General features: G+C 38.2%; 1 protein-coding gene across 1 annotated transcript; it reads left to right on the top strand.

Moving 5' to 3' along the window:
* The first annotated feature begins 3,593 nt into the window (after positions 1-3,593).
* On the top strand, positions 3,594-8,922 carry LOC102809024 (E3 ubiquitin-protein ligase TRIM45-like). The gene is made up of 2 exons (XM_006814053.2): positions 3,594-3,818; positions 6,220-8,922. Exons 1-2 carry the CDS (start codon positions 3,810-3,812, stop codon positions 8,203-8,205), a joined length of 1,995 nt encoding a protein of 664 aa, XP_006814116.2. The 5' UTR covers positions 3,594-3,809; the 3' UTR covers positions 8,206-8,922.
* The last annotated feature ends 9,374 nt before the right edge of the window (positions 8,923-18,296 follow it).

Genomic DNA, 18,296 nt, shown 5'->3' with positions numbered 1-18,296 from the left:
GTAAAATAATTAAACGAGAGTTGTCTACACCAAAATAAGTCTAAAATATTTGTCCGCACATTTATTCTCTCAATTTAACAACTTGTAATGGTGTAAAATAATTAAACGATAGCTGTCTACACCAAAGTAAGTCTAAAATATTTGTCCGTACATTTATTCTCTCAATTTAACAACTTGTAATTGTGGGAATTAATCAAATGAGAGCTGTCTACACCAAAATAAGTCTAAAATATTTGTTCGCACACTTATTCTCTCAATTTAACAACTTGTAATGGTGTAAAATAATTAAACGAGAGCTGTCTACACCAAAATAAGTCTAAAATATTTGTCCATACATTTATTCTCTCAATTTAACAACTTGGAATTGTGTAAAATAATTAAACGAGAGATGTCTACACCAAAATAAGTCTAAAATATTTGTCCGCACATTTATTCTTTCAATTTAACAACCTGTAATTGTGGGAATTAATCAAACGTGAGTTGTTTACATCAAACTAAGTATTTAATATTTGTTGAGACATTTATTCTCTCAATTTAACAACTTGTAATGGTGTAAAATAATTAAACGAGAGTTGTCTACACCAAAAATAATCTCAAATATTTGTCCACACATTTATTGTCACAATTTAACCACTTGTTAATAGTGGAAATTACTTAAATGCGACTTGTTTAATCAGTTGACATCAATGCAACTTACTGTAAATGGGGTAATTATTCACTGGGTTTTAATTTAGCTTATTTCGCTGACTGGAAAATGCGCTAAATTAAAACACAGTGAATATGTACAATTTAGCATAGAACACATTATCTAAATGACGAAACCGTGAATTTAAAACCCACTTAATATGCCTGAAATTGTAAATCAGTGAAAATTACACCCAATGAAAATTAGTCATTTTACAGTACCCGCAGACAGTGCACAACAGAGTATCATTATTGAGCAATTATAAACAGGAACGTGTCTTGGCATTAGGGTTAGGGTCGGGTCAGGTATGGGCAACGGAATTATTAACAGGAACGTGTCTTGACATTAGGGTTAGGGTCGGGTCAGGTATGGGCAACGCAAATGGCAAACACCCAATTGGCAAGATGTACACTAACGGGTTATGGCATGCATGTAGTTTACACAAGTAAAAACACAAAATTGGCAATTTTTTGGACAATTGTAACTCAATAATAGAAATATGTTGTATTTCTATATATATACACACTATATAGTCTTATCAAATGCAAACACATGCAGTTAATCCATTGTGGTCTTGTGGGTCAGTTCTCTACATAGTGATCAGGAGGACCTGGGTTCAATTCCCTTGCCTGCCCATCTTTTTCTCGCAAACACCATTTGGCAATAAAGCTAAATATGACAACAAATTATTTAATTTGCATGACCACCCACATAGCTCAGTTGATTTGTACTATGACAGCAATGTGAGCGATCGCTGGTTCGATCCAGTATGTTTAGTTAGATTTTTGAATGCTAGTGAAGACAGTGCTCCTATGAATAGGACTTAAATCCTAACTCCTGTGTGAAGACACTCGTGGTACAGTGGACAAGACAGTGCGCTGGGAACTAAAAGATCGCAAGTTCGAATCACGGATTGGACACTCCTACAAAAGACATGAAAGACGTTAAAAACATAAACAGCGGATTCAAAAACTCAAGTCAGGAAAACAGAACACAAGAATACTACCCCACGTGGAAGCCAGCCGAAGTCGTCGAAGAACGAACACAGTCGAAGAACGAACACAGTTGACAGCTGTAGGTCGCGTGCAACAACAGACACGAGGAGCATGGCTGCTCTCCAAATGGGTCCCTTCTTTTGTATTGACCCCCTAAGGATTGCTAATCCCCCTTTCTAACTCTTCCCCCAAAAATAATATATCGCCCCTTTTAAAATGTATTGAGCCACAAATTAATGAATATTCATGAGCACAGAAACTGCTACGTCATGAATAAATTAGCATAATTTTAAAAAATTTGCATAAAGTGTAGGTACTCCTTCTGGAGCTCTGCCGGGTTTAATTTCAAATAAACAATACCAAGGTACCAATTAACTTATAGTTGAATGATACAAAATCTGTTGGCGGATGCATACAACAGTGATCCACTTTCACCGGAAATGGCAGTTAATGAAAAGTACGCCACTAACGACTGATATTGGGCGCCATTTGTTTTCATAGCGCTTCTGTAACTATTCAAATGCATCGAACACAATACACAAAAATAACACTACTTTTTATAGTCTACATAAACAACAGTGAAGATTTTATACGGTATGGTAGCTACACGTCACGTCTCTTTCGCAACCTATGGGCATCCCTCCAAAGATAGCAAAATGTTATTTCAAATCGAGATTAGAACATCCACAAATGCATTCATGTGGAGATTGTAAAAAAAAGTCTCACTTAAATTCATATGGAGAATGTGAAAGCCGCACATGTATCTGTATAGAGGTTGTAAACAGTCACATATATATCTATATGCAAAATATAAACACCTGTATTCATATGCAAATAGTAAACGGTCTATACGTATTGTCGTCTGACTTGCGGATTTTGAGATAAAATGTGGAAACCAGTTCACCAAAAGTTAGCGGTATTGTCACAAAAAAAAAAACAGGAGCAAACAAACTACATTACAGATGCGTACTTTCTTTGCTATAATATTTCTTTGATGCCATTTGATATGATACCAGCTGTTTCCCCTGCCGAAATATTCATCATGCTCTTTTTATATTTCTTCTGTTTGAATTGGCAGTAATGTCACAAAATAAACAAATGTGTTGGAGCTCACTCAATCCAATGCAACTACGAATCAAGTATAAAATCAACCGGGCTGATCGCTATCTAACTTTTGACGGGCAACGGATATACACACGGATAACAACAGGCAGTCGTTCCGCTCTTTCATTTTTCAAAACAGCGGAGCGGAAAAAAAATAAATATTGTTATTATCAAAAATTAAATAAAAGCATATATGTTTTAAATGAAAATTGATAAAATATTTATCTCAGGAGACCGTCGCGCTACTATTCAGAGCAGCAGAAGAAACTGTTCATAACAGCCATTACCCATGAGACCATAGTGGAATTCTCTGTGGGCGATATTCATTCGCTCAGTTATTTTCAACCGTAATTCGATATTATATAAAAGGTTTATGAATGTTTTATATATAAAAACAAAGTGTTATGTCTTAAATGTAGTGTACCTCAATGTAAGTCATGCAGCTGTGGATCATGTCAGTTTACAATATTTCTCTGACAACTTTAATACGAACCAACATATTTAAGAGACAAATGACATTTGACATTTGACTGACTGTTCATCACATCGGTATTTGTCATGGCAACTATTTCACGATTCAGATGAGATTTAGGACTAGGTCTAGACTATATGATGCTTTATCTTGTAGTGTATACGCTCACACTTCAAACTTCGGAAAGTTATTGGTGAAGCCAGGGAAACTTTTGTCATTATATTCGTAGAGTTAGTTGCTTGGTTATAAAAGAACGCCCTCTATGATCGCAGCAATTCCATGATTTATTTGCGAACAAATGACGTACTGGTTTGACCTTTGATCCCGCCTTTGAATTCCCATCGCTTCCTGTACTGTATGCACTGTGATGAGTTTGGTGAATATTTCCCTGGCCTATCCACAGAGTTAGCCTGCGTATATAAGAAATACACACGTATCCATATACTGTGTGTTGGTGTAGTATAATCGGCAGTGAACCTCGTCTCCTGTAATAACCTACTGGGCCGCCGCACAGCGTGTGTACTTTACAAGAGTATTCAATTTGGGGCAGCATATGTCATTGGTAAGTCTTGGTATAATCAGACGTGTGAAATGTCAACATGTGTGTACATGTGTTTCAGACTGTTAATATACTGGATATTTTCTTTGTATTTCTCTTGATATACCCGATATTTAATACTTTGTGAATAGTGGTCATATCCAGTAAGGGATCAAACATTTGAAATCGTGGGGGGGGGGGTGACTGGAATAGTGTGATCTGTGTAACTGTAGTGTCATGTCTGTATATTTCTATTGCTCTTGAATGTGCCAATATTTTTTCCTGCCACCACTAGCATTTATTATTTTTATATTGCCATTTTTTTAAAAATCTTCCACCCACCCCCATGATTACTAGTGGTCTACCCCCGAACATTTTAGATCCGCCTGCCCTGTTTGTAAATTTGTCACCCACGTTGAAATGACCAAACACGTAAACGGTATTTTATTTTAGCCATTTAAAAATCAACATTCCATTTCCGGCGAATGACGTAATTGGTTTCGATTCAAATTACACGTGACAATTCAACATACATACATAACAAAAAAAAGGGAGGATAATTTTTGAAAATTATTCGAGAGTCTGAACGGTTACGCTCTGATGCGTGTTTCCGTTGGCTGCTTTTTGAACCCAAACTAGTAAACCACCCTACTCATATGCGAATATAAACTACTTTTACCAGAGAGGTACCTGCTAACGCCTCTTCCCATAGTATGTCAATACATCGATTCGTCATATTGTAAATTCATTTGTTGCATATGCTCATAATAGATACGATTATCACCTTTAGTGCGTTTCCCAGCAAGTAGATATTCTGTAGAATCTGTTTACTCCATTTCGTTAGAAGATAGCGTGAAGTTTTGCAACAAGATCGTTGTAATATATCACTTATTGTCAAATCAAGTCTCATCCTAATACGGTTACTATACACTCGTGATTGCAATATGGCTGTTTTTATCACATTACTGGCCCTGGCAACGATAATTACTATGCGATCACACCGGTGTTTAGACTACTTGATCGACTATCAATTTAAACTGCACTTTTCCATATACGGTTTGAATAAGCACGTGTTGTGAATCCCGTTTCGAATTCAGTTATAATATCAAGATGTCCTGGATATTTGTTAGACCTAGAAATAAAATGAGCGCAGAGAATGGAGCTATGTATAAGACTGACCATTAAAACAAGTTACATGCTCACCCAGTTGTGTTAATTAGACAATGCAGTAATCGGATAGGTTATTTACATTATGTGTAGTATACGTAATTTAGCACCGCCATAATTTGCTTACATATATCGCTAAACTACCTGGGAATGTTTATACAATACTTGTTTTATTATTCTATAATGGACTTTAAAATTAATAAAGTATAGATATTTAATTTTATTACCAATGGTATAATGTATAATGGTATAATATAATGTACTCGTATTGTTCAAATACACTAGTTAAATAACTGTTCAACTGCAAATAATATACTTACAGAATAAATGACGTTGCTGGGGACTATATAATGCATATTCACCAAGACCTAACATTATATGAGAATTACGATTTAGTAATAAAATAAAATAAAATAACTTTTCTCTCAGTTCCCTAAGACCAACAACAAAATGATATTCATCTTCAATAAAATTACGTCCAAAAGAGCAAAATCTCTGATCACGTGGTGTGCCATGAATTCTACTTCTTTCAATTATTACGTCGTGTTATGTGTCTGACTATAGCAATTCTAAAAATACAAAACTGACATTCTTGCATACCATATTTTGTTTGAATTTACAATAAGTTACTAGCTTAAAACTATTTCAACACTTACATGCAAACCTTACATTATTTATAGGAAAATGAACTGTAAAATACATATATATGATCCATAAATGGTGAATTAAAATTATTGAGATAGGCCTCTGTGCATGCCTCGCTGCCTTCTCACCTTCGCCTCGTATATTCATGGCGCTTAACTTTCACGAAAATAACAAAACAAATTCCAGCGGCAAATGATCCAACTTGATTCTGTTACCAACTGAAACAAAACACTTAGCTAACATATATGATTGTATTGTATTGTATTGTTTCGAAACTTCTATTCGCTCACTTTGCCCAACGGGCAAATATAAGTAATAGTTACGCTATGTTTTAACCCTGTGACAAAACAGACAAAACGTTATTTTCATTCCAATTAGATATCTATTTCTCCACATTTTTTTACGATATTTGTAGTCCATTCTTGTTACATTAAATGTCCCATGTTGTGAAAACTAGTAGTCTAAAAATCTATCGTAATAAGCATGTCGTTGTTACTTTCCAGTTAGGCTTATTGTAACAAGTCTCACAACAATTAAATTTATATTTCAAACTTTATATAAATCTATATTTAGGATTTTATGTTGACACACCTCTTGTATTTGTATTCTTCAGATGAAAATGACATCACCGTCTGGATCGTTTGTACCAGGATTTCTACAGTGTCCAGTATGCTGCCGACTATTCACATCCCCAAAGAGGCTCCCGTGCGGCCATTCCTATTGTCGGCATTGCCTAACAACATCAATGAACAAAAAGGGTATTGTTGTGAATTGTCGTGAGTGTTCGTATCAGTACAAATCTCCAAGTGACGGCATAAATGGTGTACCTGACAATACGCTGCTGTGTGACCTACTACACCTGTCGGAAGCCTTGACAACGCGCCCACGTCGACATATCTGCGATGGTGTTATCGGATGTGACGTTTGTTCGCCTGAAGACAACGTCGCTATCAGGTTCTGTACAAGTGCGGGATGTAGTCTGTTTCTGTGCCGCACTTGTTACAAACAACACAAGAAAAATGTATCCCATGAAATGATTAATGTTGAGAACATCGCCAAAAGTTTTCAAGGACATTCATCACATGACCTAACACGTGATCGTTTTTGCATAAAGCATTCTGGGAGAAGATTAAGTTTGTTCTGTAAAACTTGCCGAGTACCTATATGTGAAGTATGCAAAGAGAACGAGCATACAAGTGAACATAACATAGAGAAAACAACTGACATTTCCAGAAAACGAAAGGCAGAATTAACTAAATTTGTTACAAAAATGAGGCAGAAAAGACCAGAAGTTGACAAATTCCGTGAATGCGTCCGCGATTTAAACCGTCAGCTCGATGCAGATAGGGATGAAGCAGAAAAAGACATCCGGGACTTTGTGGGGCTTTTGATAGATACAATTCATGACAAGGAGAGGGCATTATTGGAGGAATTAGAAAGCAAACACAGGGGTGATAAAGAATTAGTTGCGCACGCGTTGGGTCGCTCCGACAAAACATTAAACAAACTATCTCTTTGTATTGACTTGGCATCACGGGTAATTGATGAACAAAATGAAATCAATTTTATGACATTAGAGGGCGGTGTTAGGAATACATTGCAAGAATTACTCGATGAGCAAGTGCTACCAACATTTTGTACTAGTGGTGTTTGTATTGAATTTGACCCAAATACAAGCTTTAAGACTTTAATACACGTAGAAAATATTGGCACTTTGGCAAATACTAAGCTTATTTCAAACATTGATATTCCAGTACCAGAAAGAACAATATTTTCTGCTAGGCAAAGGGAACCATCATTTGAACTTGATGCCACCATTGGCTGCGATGGTATCGTAGAGGGAACTTTCACTTCGCCTCATGGACTTTCCTTTACCCAAGAGGGCGTCCTTGTAGTTGCTGATAAAGACAATGCACGGATACAAATGATAGACCAGAGTGGCGGATGTGCAGCGAGTAGAGTGCACGACAGATTGGACCCTGTTGACGTCACAGTGATTGACAGTTACAAAATAGCTGTAACCGACAGCAATAATAATAAGATACGAATTTGTAGTTACCATGGTGAATTAATCACATCATTCAGTGCGCTTAATCTGATGGAACCGCGGGGCATTTGTTTCCATGCCAACGGTAATTTGTACGTGACTAACTCTGATTGCATACAGGTGTTTTCCATCCAAGGACACGTGATCAAAACGATCGGAGGCAAACGAAATTCACGTCCTGGGTATTTTGATGACCCGTGGTTTATGGCTGTTAACAGTAAGGGTAATCTTTTAGTTTGTGACACCGGTAACCATCGAATACAGGTACTGAATGCGAGAGGAGAATATCTGACCGAGTTTGGGAAAAGCAGTGACGTCACATTGAAAACACCACGCGGCATTGCCGTCGATAGAATGGATAATGTATACGTGACCTTTGACCACTGTGTACACATGTTTGGTCCTGACGGTGCGTATGTATGCCGCGTTGACAAAGACGAAGACGGTTTAAAATGGCCTGTCGGGATTGCAGTACGTCATGAAAGTGACGTCACCAAGATTTACGTATCCGATGCTATGAACAACTGCATACGTATTTTCAAAAACAAATGATGCTCTGTTTGTTCTGACATATATTTATGCTGTTTATATTTATATTTATGTAGAACAATCTAATGAACACACGAACTAAATGAAAACTCATTAGCGCTTTTAATGCACTGCGTAATTAGTATATACGTGTTGTATGAAAGTATTTTTTTAGTGCTCTTTCGAGTCTAAAGAAAAAAAATGCATAAAGAAAAAATTATGCATAGTAATTTGCATCTTCTAAGTCGTGGCTCTTTGTTCGAAACCAGCGTGACCATTATATATTTTAATAACTTAGGAAGAACTATCATTCCTTTCAAAAAATTCTAATTTCGACAACTTTGAGCTGTTGCTGAAATGTCTCAAATGACTATGCAAGTAAACAACGAGCTAGGAATGGTTTAATTTATCCGTCTGTAGCAAAAAAAGTCTGATACTATTTTAGTTTCCCAAATATGCCTGAATTTCAGATCAGCAAGTCTTATGTGCATAAAATAAAACTTGATTGACAAACTTTATAAAGATACGCTTAACAATTACGTTAATATCCATTTTTGAACCATTTTGTGCTGAGCATTATTAACAGCAATTAAGGATATTAGTTTGTATAATAATGACAAATTATGGTAAAATGGACTGAAAATCATTAGAACTTAGCATGAATATTTAGAATAATTGATATTTTTTATGAACAATGTGCATTAGGATTTTCCTATTAAACTTAAGGTCACCTGGAGGTCATATGCATAGAATTTCCTCTATAATCAGCGAATATCGACGTCTCGATGCCATGCAATATTTGGAAAGAATTAATGTATTCATAGTCACCGTTTTGTATCCAAATGTTGTCTGGGGTATATTTAAACAGGTGCGTACACTTTCCTAACAAAAAATACGGGGGTTGAACAGAGCATTTTTTTCCACCTATTGTTGGATATTTTTCCTAACCCAAAGGATTTTTTTTTTCTATCCGATTGGGATATTTATTCCCATTGGGGGTTAGTCCTGTTTAAAGTCATCGTGAGTTCGCCAATACGCTCAAAGACAAAACATCCCGACGGATCGAGGTGTATTTATTTTGCTTGTATACCGACCGGATTATATATCCTGTTTGACGGGTTTTCCTAAGTGACCTGTATGCTCCCAGTGAATACCTGATTGTACAGCCATGAATGTACACCAGACATATATATATATATATATATATGTTGTATTATTGGCATGCCTTCCCGTTGCCTTCTCCGCGGTAATAAAATTGCATAAATAGTTGTAATTTAATATTAAAGCGCGGCGGTCGTCGCGCAGCGCGTGTTCGAATTTCATGTAAATAAACAATGTATTTTACACGCGTTGTGTACGTCGCTATGAGTCCCATATCGAACAGGCCGCGGCGCGACGACTGCCGCCCTTTAAATGCTTTTCAATAATTACTACGAACTCGCAGAAATGATATGAACGCCTCTTCATTTACATTTACTTTGATTACGTCCGACCAAACTACATCGCAGTCTTGTTTGAGACTGGGTTTGGATGAGTGCCTAGCACAAATTGTAAAACCAAAATTTACCATGATCAAATCTAGTGAGTAAACCTTTGCTCACAGTTTCAAATTAGCGATAGATATTCCACGCCGACTTGCTATTCCATTGTTTTCATGCGGTTTGTATCCCGCATATCACCACAGTTTGGTGTAAAAAAGCAGTGTAATATGTTTTCATCCCGCCATACTATGTAACAAAAAATCCAATAATATGATTGGTCAAACCAATCATCTCGAATGGCTGACGATGACAAAATACCTCAATATCTCATGATGCGGTAGTTTTTACACTACATCTATTGTAGGATTGTTTTGGATTTATATTAATTCGAATATTTATGATACTTTCAGATTTCGGCAAAGATGCATGTGTCTTATAAAACCACATATACGCGAGTCATTATTTCTATTTCCAATCTATCTATTTAAAACACTGTTTCAAAGTGTATTTTATCGATATCTAGAGTAAATTTTTCGTGGATTGTGTAAAAGTCTCTGATTGAATTGACTCCAAAATTAGTAACCATATTACCAATGCATCCCAGAGACTGTAAATATATGGATTGCTTACCAGGAAACGTAATCCTTAATTGCTTAATCGCATGATGGTAAATTGGCGAGAATTGGTGTTCATGTTAGCGGTTACCCAAATACATAAATGAGACAAGACGCTCTTCTAATATACGCAAATTAAATGCGGTTTCTGTGTTATTTTTTTCCGCGAAACAGGAGGATATTGAAATCGTGGTCTTACTAGAGACAGAATGAAAGGGGATACTGACTCTCGTTAAATAAATCCGATAGTATTAAGGTAATATATCCGACGAGTAACACGCGAATGAGCAGGAAGGTAACCAGACTAACAAGTACAATATTAGACATAATAGTGGCTATGCTGCGTTCCGCTCTACTTACATACGCAGAGGTGGTAAATCAATTGTTGGGTCAGGCCAGGTCAGGTCGAGTCAGGACATGAAATGCTCAGTAATAATGTATGCCTCGAAGATCACTTTATAATGAGGCATATAATTATTTCTACCAAATAAATGCTTGACGCTGATCTCAGTCTAAGTGGCGAACAAGCAATTCAGCCTGCAACAGTGTATTTGTTGATATTGAGTTGAATCATACTACAATGTTATAGATTTATTTTTTTCAGACCAGGATTCCAGTCTGCTGCAGAATGTTCACATCGCCGAAGAGGCTTCTGTGGTGTCGGGCCCAATAAACACGCAGACAACAGGTTCGGTATACAAGCAAGGTTTACTTGTGTGTAATAACTAACGGAACTCACAAAGTTGGCAGCCCTGTCCCAGAATCCCATCTGTTGCTAAGCAACCCAACTGATGGCGGGAATATGGCCATGCAAAGTACGGTATATGTTTATACTATTAATGCTCAGACACAACATAATTCCCCCTCACGGAAAGGATGCATAATCCTAAGTATAAACATACAATGAATGAAAGAACGATATTAAAGTTCGATAAGAGTTCAAAATCTCAAACATGCAACAGTTGAAATCCTTTTAACTGCATTAACAAACTAATGTTCTATAGATACAGTTCTTATGCTTATGAAAGTACATAGTCTCTCAAATATGCTGGCATACGTGTTATTCGTACTGGACGACTTTCGCGTGTAGGTAAGCTATTAGCATTTGTAACTACTGGATGATGTTCTTGGTTTATCATTAAGTGTTCGTTAGGGAGTTCAGGTGGGAGTACAGATGAATCATGTCTATGCGAACGTACACATCTTCTGGCACTCCATGCTGTACCGTCGTCAAGTCTAAACGAAGACTTACCAAGCTTCTTAACAATGCGATGCGGCTCAGAAAATGTAGGGGAGAGCTTGTGGCTGCGATTTGGACGTTTAACTCTAACCCAGTCTCCTACATTCAGATTGCTGGATCTAGCGTGCTGTCGTTGATCTGTGTAAGACTTGATTCTGGTTTGACGTTGTTCTATTTCTGACTTCATAGCTGGAATGTCTATTTGTGCATTACCGACGCTGGTAGTAGGTGGTTTTAGTTTATCAAGTGGTAGACGCATTTGACGATTGAGCATAAATTGTGAAGGTGACTTTTGAGTAAGAGCATGTGGTGTAGCTCTATAGTTCTGTAGTATTGTACGAACTGAATCTGCGAATGTCTTTCCCTCCGACAAATTCGTTTTCAAACCCTCTTTCAGGCATTTATTGAATCGTTCCACCCCACCGTTGCTTTGGGGGTTATATAATGATGTTAGATTATGTTTGATACCATGTGATTGTAGATAATTTTCAAACTCGTCTGAGGTAAACTGAGGTCCGTTGTCAGTAGTGATGACTTCTGGAAATCCCCATCGAGTGAAAAGTTCTTTAAGAATCTTAATAACTGCTGTAGATGTGACCGTTCCTGTTGTTGCCACTTCAGGCCATTTGGAATGTAGGTCGTGTACTACAACTAAGAAACGTTGACTATGTGGTGCTATGGCTATCTCACCAAATATGTCCATTTGTATAGAGTTCCATGGTTCTGTCGGCCATGGCGTTGGTTGAAGTGGTGGTTGTTTTGGTCTAGCTGACTTGCCACTGATAGCGCAAGGCTCACAATTGCGGACGTAATCTTCGATCTGAGAGTCCATACCTGGCCACCATACTGTTTCACGACATCGCTGTTTCATACGAACTATACCTGGATGTCCGTCATGGGCCATTCGTAGGACTCGTTCCTGCAGGGCTTCAGGAATAACTGCACGTGAACTACGGGCAATAGAGTATTCATTCCATACTGTAAGCTCATCGCGGAGGTTGGCGAATACTTTGAGATTTGGTGGCACACTTTTTGGCCAACCATTTTGAACATATGTGGCAACTCGTTGAAGCAGCGGATCATCACGAGACTGTGTTTGGAGTTCGCTAGCTGTGACTAACCCATCTAAGTTAATTTCGAGAATGTCATTTTCAGTTTCTGTGTTGTCCGTAGTGCGTACAAGACGACTTAGCATATCTGCGACAAAGTTCTTACTACCTTGCATGTGCTCGACATCAAAGTTGTACTGCAAAAGACGATCAGTCCATCTATAGATACGTAGTGGTTTATGACCGGAGCCTACTGTTGACAGAATTGATTTGAGCGCTTCATGGTCAGTGCGTAGTGTGTATTTCCTACCGTAGAGTACAATATGCCAATGTTCTGAGGCATACACACACGCTAAAGCTTCACGTTCGCTTGTTGAGTATTTACGCTCGGTTGGAGACAATGTCCGAGAAGTGAATGCAACTGGCTTCTCTTCATCATTAACTATTTGCGACAAAACTGCTCCGATTGCATATCCCGAAGCATCTGTAGTAACATATGTTTTAGCATCAGGGTTGAAGTGTGCGAGAACCGGTGGTGACGAAATCTGGTTCTTGAGTTTGTCGAATGCGCACTGCTGATCCTTAGTCCATTCCCATGGCTCATCTTTGCGTAACAGTTTACGTAGGGGTTCAGCTATGTCTGCGTAATATGGTACGAACTTTAAATAGAAGTTTGTCGTACCAAGAAATGATTGCAATTCCTTGACATTGGCAGGCTCGGGGAGATCCATAATTGCTTTCGTATTGGACTGTAATGGTAACACACCAGATGCGGATACTCTGTAGCCAACAAAATCAATCTCATCATTCGAAAACTCACACTTATCTCTATTGAGTGTTAAATTGTACTTTCTCAGTTTGTTTAGCACTGTGTTAAGACGCTGGTCATGTTCTGCTTGGTTTGCACCATGGATTGCAACATCGTCAATCAGGTGTACAGCTCCCTCACAGTCGCTAAGAACAGAAGCAAGTATCTTTTGGAAGGCGCTTGGTGCTGATGAAAGTCCATATGGCATGCGCTTATACTGGAAGACACCCTCATGTGTTATGAATGCTGTGAGGTTTCGACTGTCTTCAGCAAGCGGTACTTGTAGGTAGCTGCGACGCAAATCCAATTTCGTGAATACTCTGGATCCATGAAATTCGGAGGTGAGTTCACCAAGGTCAGGTAGGGGATACTTATCAGGTATAATGGCTTTGTTTACATCTCGCAAGTCTACACAAAGTCTAATATCGCCGGTCTTTCTGCGTGCAACAACTAAATTTGAAATCCACGGAGAATTATAAATGCGTTCAATAATGTCCAAATTCTCAAGACGACTCAATTCCTTTGAAACTTCCTCGCGTACTGTTAGCGGTAATCGTCGAAGTTTCTGTGACACTGGGGAAATGCTTGGATCTACCCGTGGTCGGTGCGCAAAAGTAGTAATTTTCCCAAATCCAGAAAATAATTCAGGAAAGTTGTCAACAGCATCCACTGAGTTGACAATTGTACCATGTCTACTTATCTGAAATCCAAGTTGGTTGAATAAATCAATTCCCATGAGATTACTACCATTTTTTGTGACATAAAACTTAAAGTTCTGCACAGTCTGTTCATCATACTGCACTGGAAGACGTACTACACCAATAACCGGAATGTTACCTCCATTGTAGCTGGTTAACATTTGTCTAGTTGGTAGCAGTGGTATAGCTTTGAAGTGTTGTTTGTACAATTCCTCATTCAAGATGGAAACCTTAGCACCAAGGTCTAGTACTAGGTTGAGTCTAATCCCATTTATTGTCACAGCACAAGTTTTGAAACTATTGTCAATTGCGTTAACTTCAGAAACAGTATATATTAACACTTGTTCAATGTCTGAGTCCTTATTGGGTGTATCCACTTGTTTAACCTTTGTAGTTGCAGAGCTTCTACACATTCGTGCAAAGTGACCAATTTTATGACAGTTTCTGCACTCTTGTCTGTTGGCTGGGCAGTCTGAGTGACGTGTATCATGGTTATTGGAACCACAGTTGCGACAACCTGAAAGTTTATTTTGTGTGGCCCGATTTCTATTACGGTAGTTTTGAGTACGATTTCTGTTGTACTGTCTCTTGTTGATACCTTGTATTTTGGGTTTTTCTTCCAGTTTTACTTTTACTGGGTTTGGTTCGAGTGACATCGTGTCAGACGCAATCACATGTGAATCAGATAAAGCATTTTCAATTTGTTCAGCTAAGGTTGTGGCTTTATGCAAAGTTAACGTGTCTGGCTCCATTAGTAATCTTTCTCTAATACGTGGAGTATGCGTTTTCTCAATCAGCTGATCTCTGATCATTTCATCTGTGAGTGTACCAAAATTACATTTGGCAGCATGTTCGTTCAAAGTAGCAACATAACTCGATATTGACTCACCAGGACGCTGTCCGCGCTGACGAAACCGATGCCTTTCCAGGATAACGGATTTTCGAGGACCAAAGTGCGACTCGAGTTTATCCACAACATCCTTATACGTAGGGCAATCACCAAGAGACTGGAAGATTCGCTGTCCCTCGATCCCTAAACAATGTAGTAGTACTGCACGTTTTCTGCCGTCAGCAACGTCATCACTGTCTAGATTGGTGGCAGTCATATAAGTTTTAAACCCGGAATACCACCTCAGCCATGAAATCGCTGGTTCACCTGGACTAGCTAAGAAAGGTGTTGGTGGTGGGAGATGAAATTCAGCCATCCTCGTCGCCAAAATGTGGTGTCGGGCCCAATAAACACGCAGACAACAGGTTCGGTATACAAGCAAGGTTTACTTGTGTGTAATAACTAACGGAACTCACAAAGTTGGCAGCCCTGTCCCAGAATCCCATCTGTTGCTAAGCAACCCAACTGATGGCGGGAATATGGCCATGCAAAGTACGGTATATGTTTATACTATTAATGCTGAGACACAACAGCTTCCATGCAGCCATTCATTATTGCCTTACAACATCAATGAACACAGAGGGCAGTATTGTGACTTGTCGCGAGTGTTCGTGTCAGCACAAGCCACAAGAGGCCGGTATTCTGATTAGTCCATCAAGTTCTCGTTCCTTGTTCTATTTCCTTTGATTTCCTGGCGTCAACGCTTGCGCTCGCGGTCGTTCTAATATGAAGCAGGCTTTCCCTTTACTCTCGTGAATATAAAACTTTCTTTTGTTACACAAAAAGCGAGAAATACTAGAACCATCTCAAACAGGAGGTCTAAGCAAGCAGAGTAAATGGGCATGACTTTATTTTGGTATTACAGACATGTTTGCGCAGAAAGAAACTTGGAATATTTTCAAATTACGTCACATAGTCACGTGCCTTTGGGTCGGAATCTCGGCCCAGTGGAACAATATGGCGTCCTACTCGCCAGGGACCTGCGACGTCAGAACAAAACTCCAAGCGATGGTATTCTCGGGAACGGGCAATCCGGGCATTTTTAATGGTACGAGTTCGCACGATATTATACAAAATAAATTGCTGAAATATTTCATAAAATTTATCTTGGAGAACTGCCCAAGTTAATGATTATTCTGCTTGCTCGTCGAGAACCCTTGAAGTGTTATTGTGAAACGTCCCGTGTGTTAATATGCAAATGATGCAAAGAGAGCAAGCTTAAACAAGAAAAGGGAAAAAATGATAAAAAATCGATTGCAAAACTAAATCAGGAAAGATAGAGAGGGTTGGGACAATTGGAGAACACTAAACACACTTCCGTTACTATTGACCAGGCATCGCATGTAATTAAATACAAAATACAGTAAATTTTCTGTCAATAGCGGGCGGTGTTCCAGATACAACAAAGGTCATACTTGATGAAGACAAATCCGACTTTTTTGTCACTAATTCCAAAGTTTGTTTTTTCGATTTTTTGATTTACTCATAAGCATCCCTAATTTTTTTAATTGGTTAATTTCTACAGTGTCGACAAAAGTTGATGCATCTGTTATATATAAGACCCAGTGACCTGCCGGTGTTTGTTCCACGTGAGAAGCCACACACGTTTACCATCGTCATGTTAGTGTTTTTAACGTCTATTTGGTTGTTTGAAAACAAATACAAATATTATTAATTCCAAAATAAAAAGTACATCGAGGCCAAACATGGAACAAACAGCCAGTTTCTTCACACCGGTCTCTTGTAGCATAGTGATTGTCGTATCAGACTCATGATCGGTAGACCGAAGTTCAAATCTTGCCTTAGGCTGAAAATCGAAAGGGTCGACCACTACCCTGGGTGAGTGTGCCACAGACTCAATGGGAAGGCCAATTCCACTGGCCGTGATTCATTCACTAACGAATGCGACCTTGGTTAAGGTCCGCAGGTACTTGTGTTCGACCGAGCCTGGTTGACGCCTTGATAGCGCATTAAAACTGCTGTTTGATAGAAAGATGGCCACACAGCCCTGTCATGTAGTCCCAAACAGGAAATTACTTCTGTGGCAAAATGTGTCAGCACTAGCACTTGCAATTTGCACTTATAAAAAAAAAAGTCAGGAGAGACAACAGTGACATTGAATGTCCGGAACTGTCGCCTGGCACAAAAACATTTAAAAAACACAAAAAAAAAACACAGCAAGTTTGCTCACATCATCCTTTGTGGTCATTTAATTTGTGAAAGAAATTTGAGAATGATTTATTTGTTGTGGTTATTTTCAGTAGCTGGTAACCATAAAGAAAACATTTCATCACTGGTTACAGATATCAACTGTATTTCAACAAATTAAACATAAAATGTTCAAGTTCCTTTTGAACGACATAAATATACCGCTAAAATATTGGTGCAACATTTTGCAAATTACAATGTTTTCTATAATTTATAAATTTTGGATTAATAATTCCCCATTGCTAACTTGTCTATAAATATAACACAAAATCAAATCATATAGATTTTGGTAGTGACAGAAATTGTGTTTGGCGCTCAAAGAGTTTGAGTCAATGTAAGCATAGATAAAACCGTTACAGAATGTTCCAGCAGGGGTAATCACGTAATTACGAGTAGGATTAGAAAACATGACAGAGATGGATGCGGAAAGCAAAGAAGAAACCTATCGTTAACACGTGAACTGGGTATTACACGACAGAAGATGGGACAAGTGAGAAAAATCAAGTCAAATCTAGGAGTTTTAAATCGCCAGAAGCTGAAAGACAGGAAAAATCTCGGGTGAGATAGCCTAAGTCACGCCGTTTTGTAATTTACAAATACATAAAATTGACAATGCACAGTCACTCCGATAGATTGCATAATCATTTATCTTTGTTTGATTTTAATTCAGGGTATTTATTCAGAAGACAAATACAGCGATTACTGTATACTGAGATTGTAACTGTGTTTTTGATTGTTGACGTTTATTCTCATGTGTTGGCCCCAGGGCATGGTCTGTCTTCGTCATGTATGCTTGATTTGATCATATGAGCGGCTGCGTTTGTTGACATCAGGTCAAAAGATCTATAACGAAATGTCACGAAATTTATTCTAAACGTCCTTGCCAAAAGGGCAATTGTCCTTATTGTGTTGATGAACTACGTGACGTCACACGTGATATTTGCAACATATACTTTGTACATACACTTTATGATGACGGTTACTAAATGTGGTTACCATGTAACGGCCACGTACACCATTACAACGGGAGATATACACATTTGCATTCCAAGCAACGGGTTTAAAAGTAGCAAAGGCACGTGTTTATTGTTTTCTGTGATACAGGGATGTTTATTTCAAATTAAAACG

Source organism: Saccoglossus kowalevskii, chromosome 6 (assembly GCF_978046115.1).
Source record: "Saccoglossus kowalevskii chromosome 6, keSacKowa6.1, whole genome shotgun sequence".
NCBI classification, from domain to species: domain Eukaryota; kingdom Metazoa; phylum Hemichordata; class Enteropneusta; family Harrimaniidae; genus Saccoglossus; species Saccoglossus kowalevskii.
This window is presented reverse-complemented; position numbering and strand designations above follow the sequence as displayed.